General features: G+C 38.1%; 1 protein-coding gene across 1 annotated transcript in view; it reads left to right on the top strand.

The window, feature by feature from the left end:
- The window catches only part of BRAP (BRCA1 associated protein), an 84,701-nt gene that overhangs the window by 2,212 nt on the left and 64,988 nt on the right, over nt 1-17,501 (top strand). The window contains exons 2-4 of the mRNA XM_053701715.1: nt 438-599; nt 2,466-2,658; nt 12,311-12,500. Coding sequence (XP_053557690.1) covers nt 438-599; nt 2,466-2,658; nt 12,311-12,500 — 545 coding nt within the window. The remainder of the gene's footprint in view (nt 1-437; nt 600-2,465; nt 2,659-12,310; nt 12,501-17,501) is intronic.

The following is a 17,501-nucleotide window of genomic DNA, read 5'->3' as shown; positions in this document are numbered from 1 at the left end:
TAATATAATTTTCTTAATTCAGAGTGTATTTACTTATTATTTTATATCCACAATAGTCTTTTCTCTTTCAAATAATTTGCTATTTCAGAGCATGATCTTATACCGCACTTATTAACATATCTGCTGAGTCCAAAGCAGTTTAATTGAAGCAAAACTTTTTCATAAATACCATAAATTTACTAACACCAAGAATATTACATTTCTGTCCAGATCATTCTGCCCCATGTAGCACAGATTGTTTCCAAGTGATCTACCTTGTTTCTACACATGGAGGTGATTTCTAATAATATGATGCATTCACCTATTCCGTTAGTGCACACAGTAAAGGGCTTTAATGGTTTTGCAAATTCACATGACGATAGAACAGTTGCCGCAGATTACTCTTTTCAGTGCCTTCCCTTAAACCACAGTGCATTAATATTTATGCTTCTGTCCAGCCACCGAGATGTCTGATGAAGAAATCAAAGAGAAGACGTTGCGCACTGCCACTGCTTACTTGGAAGTGAAGGCACCAGAGGAAAGGGCAGCAATTCTGCACCAGCACATCGGAAGGAGGGAAATGACAGATATGATAATAGAAACTATAGGCCCTAGCCCTGGTAAGTTCCGTCAGCTGTTTTGACACTTTTCAATTGAAACTTTGCTTACGTGATATCTAAAATACGGGTGTTTTTTTTTTTTTTTGGTCAAACAGGATAAATAAATAATGAAATCCAGCCTTGGAAAAAGGTCAAAAAGTATCACTGCTTTTCTGTAAAAAATTAAAAAAAAGTAGGAGATGAGATTGAAAAAGGCTGTACAGTTTGTGTGGTATACACCAATCCTAAAAAAAGCGGGCAGTTAAGCAATGTATTGTAAATTAAGTGATTTAATAAACAGTCACTTCGTTAACACCATTTAAAGATTTTAGAATTTAAAGGGCCTTAACAGTTGGAAAATTAAAGCTCTAATTTATTAGAATGTGTTTTTAACACTATTGACCCTGCTGTAATGTATGTTTAACCCCTGCAAAAAGTCTCTTAAAATTGCATGCTCAGTCTGAACCATGAAAGTCTAATTTTGAATGAAACAGTAATGATGCCAATATCTCTTTACTGTTTCTTAAATTTAATTTCTTTATGGATTTACAAAACAATTTTGTGGTGGTTCTACGTGCATTTTATAATCACTTCTCTTGATCCTTCTACTTACTGGCTTGTGCACCTTTTACCAGACTCCTAAACTATTTATGTATAATTCCTCAAATTATCTGAAAAGTGCAATTTCTGCCTAACCTAATTAATGAGGCTCTAATATTTTATTTATTTTTTTCATTTACATTCATAGTTTCTCTTCTCTTCCCTTGGTCATTGTATGTTTTCTTTAATACACATTAATTTCCTCCCAGAAAAAAAAATCATAAAGGGACATGATACCCAAATGTTGAAGCACTTGAAAGTGATGCAGCATAGCTGTAAAAAAAACTATCTAGAAAATATCACCTGAACATCTCTATTTAAAAGGAAGATATTTAACTCAAAATTTCCTAAGTATTCAAACCCACTATAAAGAGACTTTAGTCCCAGGACTTCCAAGGGAGTGTGCATCTGGGATGTACAGGTACAGTCATTTTATTTTTTTTTATTCATTTTTAAGGAAGTTTACTATGAAATCTCATGAGATTTAAAGTGAAAGTCAATCCTAGCATTTTACAAACACTAGGATTGACTACTGAAACAAATAAAGGGGACTTTCATTCATGAAGTATAAGATACTTCATGTAGAAAGCTCCTTTTATTTGTTTCAGTTGATCGCTGTTCTTAGCTGCTACAGCAGCCCACGGCTAAAAAAATTTTTTTTGCTAAGAGGTGACGTTTTCATCTCTTAGCCAATAGCCTATTAGACTATTGGCTAAGAGGGGAAAATGTCAATTCTTAGCTAAAATATTTTTAGCCGTGGGCTGCCGTAGCAGCTAAGAACGGTGATCGATTGAAACAAATAAAGGCGCTTTCTACGTGAAGTATCTTATACTTCATGAATGCAATTCCCTTTTATTTGTTTCAATAGTCAATCCTAGCGTTTGTACAACGCTAGGATTGACTTTCACTTTAAGTGAAATCTCATGAGATCACTGCTGATTCTGATTGGCTGTTGTGGTGTTTCTTAACTTTCAGCTTTACAGCAGCTCTAACTGTTCACAGAGCACTTACTCTGGTGATCTGAAGAAATTGTGAGGTAAAATATCTTCCCTTTTTACATAGAGATGCTCAGGTGATATTTTCCTGTCAGCGTTTTACAGTTATGCTGCATCACTTTCAAGTGATTTATCATGAGTATTATGTCCCTTTAAGTAAACAGTTACTTTTATTTTATGTGTTCTCAAAATATTTTTGCATGAAGGTATTGCTTCTTTTGCTTTTTCATATTAATTTTTTTTTAAATCTTTCATATATAAACTATTGCTTCAAATTCTTTCTTTTTCTTAGACACGCCAGTACATGCTTCAGTTGCTAAAGCTGATGATTCAGGTACAAGTTCTAATAATAATGATTTGGAAGATTGTGGTGTCCATGTAACTCCTGATTCACCCTCCAAACAATTACCAGAGCAAATCACTTTCTTCAGTGGAAATCCTTCAGTGGAAATAGTTCATGGCATCATGCACCTATACAAAACAAAGTGAGAGCACTACTTTATATCTTTAAATGAAATAATAATGTTTGTTGTGTGTAATTCTATATTTAGTTTTTAATGCTGGTATGACTAGTATTGGGTGTATGTATTGTTCAAAAAATGGTACTTGTCTGTACAATGTAAACCTTGTAATTATTTATTAAATGAAAGTTTTGTTTAATTTTTTTTAATAGAGATTAAAGGGACGCTAAACCCATTTTTTTTTCTTTAATGATTTAGATAGAGCATATTTTTTTCTTGGTATCTTTATTTAAAAAGCAGGAATGTAAAGCTTAAAGGGACATTATATACTAATTTTTTCTTTGCATAAATGTTTTGTAGATGATCTATTTATATAGCCCATGAATTTATTTATTTTTAAAAAAGGATAGTTTTGCTTATTTTTAAATAACATTGCTCTGATTTTCAGACTTCTAACCAAGCCCCAAAGTTTTATGAGAATACCATCAGCTACCTTCTCCAGCATGCTCCTGTTTGTGTAAAGGGTCTTTTCATATGCAAAAGAAGGGGGAGGGGGAGTGTCTTATTTCCCACTTGCAGTGGGCTTTTCAACAGAGCTAAACTGAGAGCTTCTAAGTAAGTTTTTAAACAGTTTTATACTGGATTTTTATATCAGTATCTGTGCATCTTATTCTTTATAGTAGTGTCTATTGCATGCAGTTATATGAAAATGAGTGTAGCCCATTTTTGGTTGAGAACCTGGGTTATGCTTGCTAATTGGTTTGCTAAATGTAGCCACCAATAAGCATGCACTATCCAGGGTGCTGAACCTAAAATGGGCTGGCTACTTGGCTTTAAATTCCTGTTTTTTAAATAAAGATAGCAAAAGAATGAAGAAAAATTCATAGGAGGAGTAAATTAGAAAGTTGCTTAAAATTGCATGGCTGCTCTATCGGTAGGATTTCCGGAGGAGGAGCCCAGGTGAATGGTCATGTGAGACACCTGCTCTGGCTCACCTCTCCTGCAAGCTCACTGGCGGGAACTCTGCGCCCAAGCCCTGGGACCCTGGGCGGCTTGTATTAGCCAGAACTACCGCTACCGGAATCCCCTCTGGTGCCACTTCATTGCACCTTGCTGCACGTAGCAGCCATACAAGGACCTAATCTCTCCTACCATTTCTCAGCAGAAATTTAATTAAAATTGCTATACCTTAGCAGAAAGCTGGGAAGGAGGACAAAAAATAAAGAGGACGACTCTCTGCCTGCTGTCCAGACTTAACGCCGCTACTGCCCCAATCACTTTTTTTCTGACAGTGGTGCACGTAGAAAGCCCTACCAGCTCTAAGTGCAGAATGCCTTCATCTGCCTAGACATAAAACAAGATATGCCTAGCACCGGGGACCTCAGCCACCCGGGACTTTAACCTACTCTTATCCCTCTTAACAATCTGTGGCAGTGGAGCTGAACCTAACAGCTTATCCGGGCATTTGGTCTCTGGTGCAGCTCTTCCTTTTGCCCCTGCACTTTTACCTGGCTCTGAGGTGGGAGTCCCTGGCCGCCTGGAGGACCGTGGATGAGTGCAGCACACCGGATGCATCGAGCCGCGGCGTCCCTGACGACGGGATAGTGAGGAGGCGCAGGAATCCCCAGGGCGCCGCTCCCCATTGGCCCGGACGTCCCCTCCCACCGGTGCTGCGTGAGGGGCCCGGGTCACGTCCATCTGCTGCGCTGCTGGTCCTGTCTTGAGTCGCGGCGACTCCTCCTGCAGTCTCCCCGGACTGGTTCTGGCGTGCAGTGGTCTCCGGAACTTCCTTACCTACCTCAGCCGACTGAGTGCTCCCCCTCCCACCGGTGCTGCGTGTAGGGGGAGACCGGTCTCTTAAGGAAATCTCCACGGACATCCCGTATCTATGGCCAGGGGCCGGTAAAGTATCTAACTGACTCATTCATGTATCCTCTTGCTTCTGTTTGTTTCCCGAATACAACCTCTCTCCATGCTAATTGTATATTACAAGTAAACTGCCATTAATGCACTTGCTTGAACTGTATTGGCTCTGCACCCTTTAAAGAAAGGGAAAAGGGAAGAAAAGGGAAAGGGAGAGAAAAAAACCTTTTTACTTAGGTCATTACCCCAAGGCCGGCTGTTAACACCTTCTATGACAAGACTTTGGGCAAAAGTAAGGGAAAGGAAACAGAAAAGAAGGAAAGAAAACAAAGGGAAAATAACACTGAACCGCAAATTACCAAGTATTCAACCTGGGACTTTATTATATCTGTTAAAAAATATACAGAATTTAGATATATGGACATAATATGTATGACTCCCGTCTCTCTTTGTGCTCCTTAAACACAAAAGAAAAAAAAAGAAATCACCTTGAGAAATGCTTTAACATAACTATATTGATACTGCACTTATAATTTTGATGTTTCTCTATTATAACATAAGACTATAGCTCTAGATCCTTTTATAAATTCATATGAACAACATGACTACATTATTAGATTGTCACTATATAGGATCTTAAATGTATGCTGAGCCTGAGTCCTATTCAGCAACACTGGCCTATTATTACTAATAAAGGGGCCACACCTATGCCTACAAACAAGTAACTATTACCCTAGCACTATACAGGCCTATAAAAAGCTGCTTGGCCAATATATTATTACAAGTATAATAATACTCTTTAGATAGGATCAGTACATTACTCCAAGACGATACCACACTGTCTCCATTTTTGATTCTGTTTATATCACACATTATGAATACAACTCTCTAAACGCTTTTCTCTCCAAACCTGCTTATAGTCTCTGACATCTCTAAGAGAGCGAATAACTATCATTTACCTTGGTTACCTATACAGTACTGTTATTCATTAGACCACTGTTTGTAAATCTCAAAACTTCAAAATTTATCATAGAAATGCTACTGTTTAACAAACATTTGTTATAATGTTTTTCATATTACTTGTGGGCTAGCTTAATTGAAAATCCCTTGTCTTTTCACCTGTATCTTTCTGTAGCCAAAATTATAAAATTCAAACACACAGAAAACTTGACTATTTCTATAAGAAAACTATAACCAGAGTATTTGTTAAAATAATTTAGGGCTGACCTCTAAAATTAAATTATATAGGGAGTTACTAACCTACACTGCCACTCCTTAGCAGATAAGAAACCCCTCATCTTCTGAAGAAGAGAGGAAGTGAGCATTTGTTTAAAATCCCCTTACTCTCATATCAAAGAATTATGTAATTGTCTGTTTTTGCTATAACATTAGGGACAGAGCACTTTGTAGAATCCTATTATTTGTAACTTTCATTAATCACACATAATTGCTACTCTGCCAAAATCACAAACACCCCAGTGTCACCCGCACTAACACCCTATCACTTACTTTGATAATTAGACTAAACTGATCCTTCACAGAACTCCACATTAGCCACCTTAAACTAGCTTACACACGATACCTCACTTATTCACCTAACATCCTTGATCACAAATACTGCTTTTTGAAACACAACTTTCTCCCATTACTCCTCACCTCACCCGCCCTCACAATCTGTCACTTCTCCGGATCAAATCTCATATAGGAACACACCTCCACTCAATCCCCTTTGGTTTTTCCCCTCCACTCCTTTTGGAAGTGCCCTTCACTAACACCCTCCCCCGTCACTATCACAATTAGACACGTGGCTTATGGATAAATTTGTATCTATTACATCTAAGACACCGTCTCCAAACATGGCAGCTAGACAAAGGGACAGGAAACCTAAAAACACTCAGGATTCTATCACTGAAGCACAATCAACTTTAGCCCATACAATAGCGATGCCGGAACTCTCTACTCCACAGAGTCTGGTTGCAAGCATTACAGAAGCACTTACACCTAAATTTGATGTTCTTAGGGCAGAGATTAGGCAGGACATTTCCTCACTCACCCAAGAGATTAGACAATTCTCCAGCAGGCTGCAAGAAATGGAGCAGCGAGTGTCAGATCTAGAAGATCTAACATTAGGGCACAGCTCTAAACTAGAAAGCTTGAGCAATAACACTCAAAAAATTTATGATAGGCTGGAGGATCTGGAAAACCGCTCCAGAAGAAATAACATTCGGATAATTGGTCTTCCAGAAGACAAACAATTCGATGACCTATGTTGCTTTATTTCAGACACACTCACAAAGGCCCTTAAAATTCCTCCAACCTATCATTCAATTCTGGTGGAGAGAGCCCATAGGTTAGGCACCCCTCGTTCAGGTAACAAAAACGGCAATCGTCCTAGACCGGTTATTGCAAGACTACTTAACTTTCAGGACAAAAACACGATATTACAATATTTTCGGAAAAACCAGCCCATCTACATAGAAAATGCTAAGATTTTAATTTTCCAAGATTTCTCTGCATACACAGCTTCCAAGAGAAGAGAGTTGGCCCCAATTTGCACCAAATTCATACAGGATGGTCACCATGCCACTATAATTTATCCCTCCAAACTCAGACTTGTAGTTAATAATACAACACATATATTTGAAGATGCCCAGCTGGCTGAAAATTTTTTCAAAGCTATGAACCCACAACCTCACTAAAAAATGTCTTCGCTATACATTGAGAAATTAGGCCTTGTGATTAGGGAACCCCCTTGGGATAGGGTGGTCTTTGTTTACTGTATATATGTGCTCCTTTCTTTTTTTTTTTTTTTTTTTTTTTCTCTTTTTTCTTCTCTTTCTGCCCTCTCCTCCCCCTCTCCACAATCTAGATGACACAAGGGATTAATAAATTAAAAATAGTATCCTGGAATGTGGGAGGCATTTCGACTCCCATTAAACGAAAAGCGATACTTACCCACCTGCGGAAGGCCCAAACCGACATCGGTCTCTTACAAGAAACCCACCTAAATTCAGAAGAATCTCTAAAACTAAAGGCGCAATGGGTCAAAGAGGTCCTTGCAGCACCGAGTGTTGGAAAAAAGAAAGGTGTAGCTATACTGATTGGAAAAAAAGCTAAAGTAGAGATATTGCACTCTGAGGCTGATCCCGGGGGGAGATACATTCTGGTAAAGCTGAGGATCGCACAGATAACTTATACAATATGTAACATATATGGACCAAATACCTCTGACCCAGAGTTCTGGAACCTAATCCAGTCAAAACTCTTATTAACCACTGAAGGACACCTGATCTTAGGAGGTGATTTCAATATGGCACCACATTGTCCCCTAGACAGACTTAGAAACAATGTCAAACAGTTAAAACAGAAAAAAGATAATCTAGACTCCAAAATATTCAATAAAATTAAGCACAACTTAGCATTACGTGACATCTGGAGAGTCCAGAACCCTGACGCCCAAGACTACACCTGCCTCTCAAAAGCTCATAAAACCCTCTCTAGGATTGATTTATTCCTAATTGATGAACGTATAGCAATAACAAAAGTAAAAGCAGGACTAATGCCAATCCTTCTATCTGACCACGGACCCATTACTCTTGAACTTTATCTTGATCAATCTAATACCAATACCTCACGATTTTTCTTTCCTTATCATCTAACTACAGACCTAAAATTTAAAAAATGGATGAGGGATAAATTTGCCGAATATGCCAATTTTAACAAAGAATATATACAGCGCCCCGATATATTCTGGGAGACTGCGAAAGCAGTTCTTAGAGGTGAAATTATCGCCTATTCCGCCATCCTATCCAAAAAGGTAAAGTTAAGAGAGAGGGAGATGAATAATTCCCTGATCAATTCATATAACTGTTTTTTACTTGAAAAAACTCCTTTAAACTGGGCGAAATATATTCGTGCCAAAAACATTAGAGACACTTTTGCAATGACCCAAGAAACCCACAGAGAACTTAGGTTTCAAGCCAAACTTTATAGATTTGGCAATAAATCCGGAAAAATGCTAGCCAAATTAGTTAAAAATGAAGGAAAAAAACCACTGATAGAAAAACTAACTCATAATGGAAAACAGGTAACGAACCCAGAAGATATAGCGGGTATATTTATAGAATACTTTCGTGACATATATACATGCAGAGGCTATGATGCTGTGAAAGCATCAGAATTTTGGAGTAAAATCACTTATCCATCAGCCTCGGACGAAGAGACATCCAGCCTTAACTCCCCCATTCTAATAGAAGAGATAGAGAAAGTAATCTCTAATCTTTCCCTTAATAAGGCAGCAGGTCCGGATGGTCTCCCAAATGAATTTTTCAAAATTCTATCAGCCCAAATAGCACCTTACCTGAGCAATCTCTTTAACGAGATGTACATTAACGGCAAATCGGCCTCACCTTCCTTCTCTTCCTCATTTACGACCCTGATTTTAAAAGGAGGGAAGGATCCATCTCAAAAAGAGTCATATAGACCCATTGCCCTCCTAAATTCTGATTACAAAATCATGACATCTATCTTAGCGAACAGACTACAGAATATCTTAACAAAAATAATTCACGCGGATCAAGCTGGCTTTCTTAATAACCGAAACTCTGCTGCAAAAATTAGAGAACTTCTTGTCACTCTAGACTATACCCAGAACCCTCCCTCTTCTGAGGTGGAGAGAGAGGGCATCCCTGATTTAGCTATCTTGTCAATTGACGCAGAAAAGGCGTTTGACTCGGTTGTTTTTAACCATATAATAACATCTCTAACAAAATTTGGGATTACAGGAAATTTCTCCAATTTCCTTGAAAATCTACATAAACAATCCCATACGAGATTAATAATAAATAATATTAATTCTCCTCCGATTACAATGGGCAGGGGGACGCGCCAGGGATGCCCTCTTTCTCCGCTTCTTTTCGATATAGCCATTGAACCCCTGGCCATTATGATAAGAGCATCTTTAGAAGGTATAAAAATTCGGAACTATGAAATAAAAATGGGACTATATGCAGATGATCTTTTAATCTATCTCTCCAATACAAAGCTTAACATACCAAAATTTCTCCAATTAACCGATCACTTTGGTCTATTTTCAGGATACAAAGTAAATAAAACAAAGTCTGAGATTCTCTGGTTGAGGAGAAATAATAGTTCCATTTTAAACACTCCATTTAGGGTGGTCCATGAATCCTTTAAATATCTCGGGATCCACATACCAATTGATTTAAAAGACCTATATAAACTCAATATTGCGCCCATATTAACTAGCTTTAAGGAGAAATTAAAAAATTGGCAGCACCTGCCTCTATCCATATCTGGCCGATCAGAGTTATTCAAAATGATTCTTCTTCCTAAAATTCTCTATATTCTGCAGAACGTCCCGCTAATCTTATCAGAGAAAGACATTCGCTTCTTTAATACCATGCTTAGACAATGTTTATGGCAAGGGAGAAGATCTAAGATATCCCTTGCCAAACTTACTGCACCAAGGGATTTTGGAGGCTTAGCAATACCCAATATCAGATTCTACAACCTTAGCTTCTTAACACGAATAATTACGGATTGGATCTTTACTAAGAATTATATCCTTAACAATGAGTTAGAAAGGAATGTCTGCGAACCATACCTTCCATCAACCATGATTCACTGCCAACCAAAGAAGCTCCCAGCAGAGATCAAGAAACTTAAAACCATATATAACCCAATCAAGGCCTGGTGGAAAACAACCAAAGCCTTGGCAATAAATACTACGGTTTCAAATTATTTTCCTTTGACAGGGAATCCACAGTTCCAAGCAGGTATAAATTCAGTAGTCTTTAATCGATGGCACAATAACAGCCTTGTCAGGATATCCCAATTAATTGACAGCGATAGAAAATATACTAAAACCTTTGAAGAACTGAAGAATGAATTTAATCTTCTTAATAAAGATTTCTTTGCATATCTGCAAATAAGACATTATATCGCCGAACTAACTAAAGAGGCGGGCTGGTCTTGGACGCTAGGTAAACTGGAAAGCTGGTTAACTTTAGTTAAAAATGGATACACATCTATTACCCCGTGCTATCGTATACTCAGTGCCAATCAGGGTGCCTCCACTCTGGACAAGATGGCAGTGGTATGGTCTTCCCTAATATTCCAGAGCAACATAGAACCAAAAACTCTTCAGTTATCAATTAACAAAGTATCATCCACCACCCTGTCAGCCACCTGGCGAGAGGCACATCTTAAGCTCCTTCACGGGGCCTATTTCACCCCGGAGAAAGGCCTCAGAGTGCACAATCAACAATTTAATAAATGTCCAAAATGCTCTTATCCTGCGGCAGATCTGGTACATATGTTTTGGAAATGTCCTAAAATTAGAAGGTTCTGGAACAAGTTAGAATACTGGCTTAGAACTGCCTTGAAAATCGAGACAATCACTCTATCACTATACCGAATCATATTATGTTTGAATACAGAAAATAGTTATCAGAGGAACGAAAAGTTATTAAATCTCTCTATCTTAGCATCTAGATATTTAATCTGTAAAAAATGGAAAATGAGAACTACTTAAAAAAACAATGCGTACTAGAACAGAAAGACACAAATATTGACAAGGAATCAGATATAAAACATTTTTTTAATAAATGGGCAGCCTTTATAAAAACATTTCATGAAAGGGAAATTGATTACTTGATTTTCCCATTTAAAAACTCAGAAATAGTCCTTCTTGGCATTTGGTAACTGGAGGGGGGGGGGTAGAGACTAATTGACATTTTCTCCCTTTTTCTGGGTTTTTTTTCTTTTCTTCTTCTTTCTTTTCCCTTGCTATGTTTTCTAACTAATTTTTTTTTTTTTTTTTTTTTTTTTTTTCTTTGTCTGTTTTTGTTATGTAAATATAGATGACGTCATGGAGGTCATGACGACTGAGAGTTTTGGTTTAAAGCTTTAAAAAAAAGGGAAAAAAAAAAAACCAGCAGAGTATATAACTCATTTATCTGAAATACGGGTAACTTTGTCAATTACTTTTTTTATGTCTGACTTTATGTTATTTTTATCTTTCTGTATAAGCCCTGCGTGGCGCAAGACATGGTTTTTCATTTTGCCTTTTCTCTGTATACATTGCTGGTTATAAATAAAAGTTTAAAAAAAAAAAAAATTGCATGCTCTATCGTTAAAGAAACAATTTGGGTTTAGTATCCCTTTTAAGTAAGATGGGTTTAGCTGAGAATCATATGCTCAATGTGTTCTTGATAGACTGCATTCTACACTGCTTTCTTTATTCCGTATTTAAAGTGAATGTAAACTTTGATGAAATAGTGCAGTTTTTTAAAAATACTATTCAAAACAGGGGCACTTTCATTAATCAAAGTTTACATTGCAGGGGATTTTACAAATACTTACCACCTTCTCCTGAAACACCGGATCACTGATCCCCCGCCTGCAGGTCCTCTGTACTTTGTCAGCAATAACGAAACTGGCTTCCTCCAATCACGGCTTCCCCCCCTAGGAGCGTCCATCTGGTGAGGCCACGCCATGATTGGAGGAAGCCGGTTTCGTCATTGCTGTTTAAGTACAGCAGGAAGAAGCAGGTGGAGGTATCGGCTATCCAGCGTTTCAGGAGAAGAAGGTAAGTATTTGTAAAATCCGCTGCAATGTAAACTTTGATGAATGAAAGTGCCCCTGTTTTTATTAGTATTTTTAAATACCGGGAACTATTTAATCAAAGTTTACATTCACTTTAAGCATAGCTTTACCATTGTAAACATCGTTACTGTCAGCTATTTAATGGTCTGAGCTATATATGTAAACAGCGCATCTCTCTTCTTAGTAAGATGACATCGTTAAAAGAAGACGTCCGACGCAGTGTAATGTTGTGTATTCTTACCGTTCCTGCTACAATGACCAGTCATGACCTAATGAAGTTTGTAGCTCCATTTAATGAGGTCATCGAGCATATGAAAATCATCCGGGATTCCACCCCAAATCAGTATATGGTCCTCATAAAATTCAGCTCACAGGTAACCAGATATCAGAAGAAACTTTATTTTTTACATTGTATGAAGTGTTTATGTGTATGGTTTTGCCCATAGCAACACTTGAAAGATCTCAGCTCCCATTTGGGTATACTTTTTTTTAATTATAATTGTTGACTGTTGGGAATAGAAATTATTAATTTTGTAGTGGCTTATATGCATTAACTATGAAAGGGATATTAAATAGTATGAGATGATAAAATTAAATGACTACCACCATGTGTGAACTTATTTTCTCCCTTATCTCACTCTCCTACTGAGGAAAATTAGGGACACAAATAAAAAAGCGTGTTCAAACAAGGCTGTGTGAAACACAGTATTATTTCTTTCATGTAATTAGCAAGAGTCCATGAGCTAGTGACGTATGGGATATACATTCCTACCAGGAGGGGCAAAGTTTCCCAAACCTCAAAATGCCTATAAATACACCCCTCACCACACCCACAAATTAGTTTTACAAACTTTGCCTCCTATGGAGGTGGTGAAGTAAGTTTGTGCTAGATTCTACGTTGATATGCGCTCCGCAGCAGGTTGGAGCCCAGTTTTCCTCTCAGCGTGCAGTGAATGTCAGAGGGATGTGAGGAGAGTATTGCCTATTTGAATTCAATTATCTCCTTCTACGGGGTCTATTTCATAGGTTCTCTGTTATCGGTCGTAGAGATTCATCTCTTACCTCCCTTTTCAGATCGACGATATAATCTTATATATACCATTACCTCTACTGATTTTCGTTTCAGTACTGGTTTGGCTTTCTACAACTTGTAGATGAGTGTCCTGGGGTAAGTAAGTCTTATTTTCTGTGACACTCTAAGCTATGGTTGGGCACTTTTTTATAAAGTTCTAAATATATGTATTCAAACATTTATTTGCCTTGACTCAGGATGTTCAACGTTCCTTATTTCAGACAGTCAGTTTCATATTTGGGATAATGCATATGAATAAATCAATTTTTTCTTACCTTAAAATTTGACTTTTTTTCCTGTGGGCTGTTAGGCTCGCGGGGGCTGAAAATGCTTCATTTTTTATTGCGTCATTCTTGGCGCGGACTTTTTTGGCGCAAATTTTTTTTTTCTGTTTCCGGCGTCATATGTGTCGCCGGAAGTTGCGTCATTTTTGACGTTTTTTTTTTGCGCCAAAAGTGTCGGCGTTCCGGATGTGGCGTCATTTTTGGCGCCAAAAGCATTTAGGCGCCAAATAATGTGGGCGTCTTTTTTGGCGCTAAAAAAATATGGGCGTCACTATTGTCTCCACATTATTTAAGTCTCATTATTTATTGCTTCTTGTTGCTAGAAGCTTGTTCACTGGCATTTTTTCCCATTCCTGAAACTGTCATTTAAGGAATTTGATCAATTTTGCTTTATATGTTGTTTTTTCTATTACATATTGCAAGATGTCCCACGTTAACACTGAGTCAGAAGATACTTCTGGAAAATCGCTGCCTGGTGCTGGATCTACCAAAGCTAAGTGTATCTGCTGTAAACTTATGGTATCTGTTCCTCCAGCTGTTGTTTGTACTGATTGTCATGACAAACTTTTTAATGCAGATAATATTTCCTTTAGTACTGTTACATTACCTGTTGCTGTTCCGTCAACATCTAATGCTCAGAGTGTTCCTGATAACATAAGAGATTTTGTTTCTAAATCCATTAAGAAGGCTATGTCTGTTATTCCTCCTTCTAGTAAACGTAAAAAGTCTTTTAAAACTTCTCATTTTTCAGATGAATTTTTAAATGAACATCATCATTCTGATTCTGATAATGGTTCTTCTGGTTCAGAGGATTCTGTCTCAGAGGTTGATGCTGATAAATCTTCATATTTATTTAAAATGGAATTTATTCGTTCTTTACTTAAAGAAGTCCTAATTGCATTAGAAATAGAGGATTCTAGTCCTCTTGATACTAAATCTAAACGTTTAGATAAGGTTTTTAAATCTCCTGTAGTTATTCCAGAAGTTTTTCCTGTCCCTGATGCTATTTCTGATGTAATTTCCAGGGAATGGAATAATTTGGGTAATTCATTTACTCCTTCTAAACGTTTTAAGCAATTATATCCTGTGCCATCTGACAGATTAGAGTTTTGGGACAAAATCCCTAAGGTTGATGGGGCTGTCTCTACTCTTGCTAAGCGTACTACTATTCCTACGGCAGATGGTACTTCCTTTAAGGATCCTTTAGATAGGAAAATTGAATCCTTTCTAAGAAAAGCTTACTTGTGTTCAGGTAATCTTCTTAGACCTGCTATATCTTTAGCGGATGTTGCTGCAGCTTCAACTTTTTGGTTAGAAGCTTTAGCGCAACAAGTAACAGATCATAATTCTCATAGCATTATTAATCTTCTTCAACATGCTAATAATTTTATTTGTGATGCCATCTTTGATATCATTAGAGTTGATGTCAGGTATATGTCTCTAGCTATTTTAGCTAGAAGAGCTTTATGGCTTAAAACTTGGAATGCTGATATGTCTTCTAAGTCTACTCTGCTTTCCCTTTCTTTCCAGGGTAATAAATTATTTGGTTCTCAGTTGGATTCTATTATCTCAACTGTTACTGGAGGGAAATGACCTTTTTTACCACAGGATAAAAAATCTAAAGGTAAATTTAGGTCTAATAATCGTTTTCGTTCCTTTCGTCACAACAAGGAACAAAAGCCTGATCCTTCATCCTCAGGAGCGGTATCAGTTTGGAAACCATCTCCAGTCTGGAATAAATCCAAGCCTTTTAGAAAACCAAAGCCAGCTCCTAAGTCCACATGAAGGTGCGGCCCTCATTCCAGCTCAGCTGGTAGGGGGCAGATTACGTTTTTTCAAAGAAATTTGGATCAATTCCGTTCACAATCTTTGAATTCAGAACATTGTTTCAGAAGGGTACAGAATTGGCTTCAAGATAAGGCCTCCTGCAAAGAGATTTTTTCTTTCCCGTGTCCCAGTAAACCTAGCGAAGGCTCAAGCATTTCTGAATTGTGTTTCAGATCTAGAGTTGGCTGGAGTAATTATGCCAGTTCCAGTTCTGGAACAGGGGCTGGGGTTTTATTCAAATCTCTTCATTGTACCAAAGAAGGAGAATTCCTTCAGACCAGTTCTGGATCTAAAAATATTGAATCGTTATGTAAGGATACCAACATTCAAAATGGTAACTGTAAGGACTATCCTGCCTTTTGTTCAGCAAGGGCATTATATGTCTACAATAGATTTACAGGATGCATATCTGCATATTCCGATTCATCCAGATCACTATCAGTTTCTGAGATTCTCTTTCCTAGACAAGCATTACCAGTTTGTGGCTCTTCCGTTTGGCCTAGCAACAGCTCCAAGAATTTTTACAAAGGTTCTCGGTGCCCTTCTGTCTGTAATCAGAGAACAGGGTATTGTGGTATTTCCTTATTTGGACGATATCTTGGTACTTGCTCAGTCTTCACATTTAGCAGAATCTCATATGAATCGACTTGTGTTGTTTCTTCAAGATCATGGTTGGAGGATCAATTTACCAAAAAGTTCATTAATTCCTCAGACAAGGTTAACCTTTTTAGGTTTCCAGATAGATTCAGTGTCCATGACTCTGTCTTTGACAGACAAGAGACGTCTAAAATTGATATCAGCTTGTCGAAACCTTCAGTCACAATCATTCCCTTCGGTAGCCTTATGCATGGAAATTCTAGGTCTTATGACTGCTGCATCGGACGCGATCCCCTTTGCTCGTTTTCACATGCGACCTCTTCAGCTCTGTATGCTGAACCAGTGGTGCAGGGATTACTCAAAGATATCTCAATTAATATCTTTAAAACCGATTGTACGACACTCTCTAACGTGGTGGACAGATCACCATCGTTTAGTTCAGGGGGCTTCTTTTGTTCTTCCGACCTGGACTGTAATTTCAACAGATGCAAGTCTTACAGGTTGGGGAGCTGTGTGGGGGTCTCTGACAGCACAAGGGGTTTGGGAATCTCAGGAGGTGAGATTAACGATCAATATTTTGGAACTCCGTGCAATTTTCAGAGCTCTTCAGTCATGGCCTCTTCTAAAGAGAGAATCGTTCATTTGCTTTCAGACAGACAATGTCACAACTGTGGCATACATCAATCATCAAGGAGGGACTCACAGTCCTCTGGCTATGAAAGAAGTATCTCAAATTCTGGTATGGGCGGAATCCAGCTCCTGTGTAGTTTCTGCGGTTCATATCCCAGGTATAGACAATTGGGAAGCGGATTATCTCAGTCGCCAAACGTTACATCCGGGCGAATGGTCTCTTCACCCAGAGGTATTTCTTCAGATTGTTCAAATGTGGGGACTTCCAGAAATAGATCTGATGGCCTCTCATCTAAACAAGAAACTTCCCAGGTATCTGTCCAGATCCAGGGATCCTCAAGCGGAAGCAGTGGATGCATTGTCACTTCCTTGGAAGTATCATCCTGCCTATATCTTTCCGCCTCTAGTTCTTCTTCCAAGAGTAATCTCCAAGATTCTGAAGGAATGCTCGTTTGTTCTGCTGGTAGCTCCAGCATGGCCTCACAGGTTTTGGTATGCGGATCTTGTCCGGATGGCTTCTTGCCAACCGTGGACTCTTCCGTTAAGACCAGACCTTCTGTCGCAAGGTCCTTTTTTTCCATCAGGATCTCAAATCCTTAAATTTAAAGGTGTGGAGATTGAACGCTTGATTCTTAGTCAAAGAGGTTTCTCTGACTCTGTGATTTAATATTATGTTACAGGCTCAATCCATATCTAGGGAGATATATTATAGAGTCTGGAAGACATATTTCTTGGTGTCTTTCTCATCATTTTTCCTGGCATTCTTTTAGAATTCCGAGAATTTTACAGTTTCTTCAGGATGGTTTGGATAAAGGTTTGTCTGCAAGTTCCTTGAAAGGACAAATCTCTGCTCTTTCTGTTCTTTTTCACAGAAAGATTGCTAATCTTCCTGATATTCATTGTTTTGTACAAGCTTTGGTTCGTATAAAATCTGTCATTAAGTCAATTTCTCCTCCTTGGAGTTT

This window comes from Bombina bombina, chromosome 2, assembly GCF_027579735.1.
Source record: "Bombina bombina isolate aBomBom1 chromosome 2, aBomBom1.pri, whole genome shotgun sequence".
In the NCBI taxonomy this organism is placed as follows: Eukaryota; Metazoa; Chordata; class Amphibia; order Anura; family Bombinatoridae; genus Bombina; species Bombina bombina.
The sequence above is the reverse complement of the archived record's forward strand: the minus strand, read 5'-3'. Positions and strand labels throughout refer to the sequence as shown.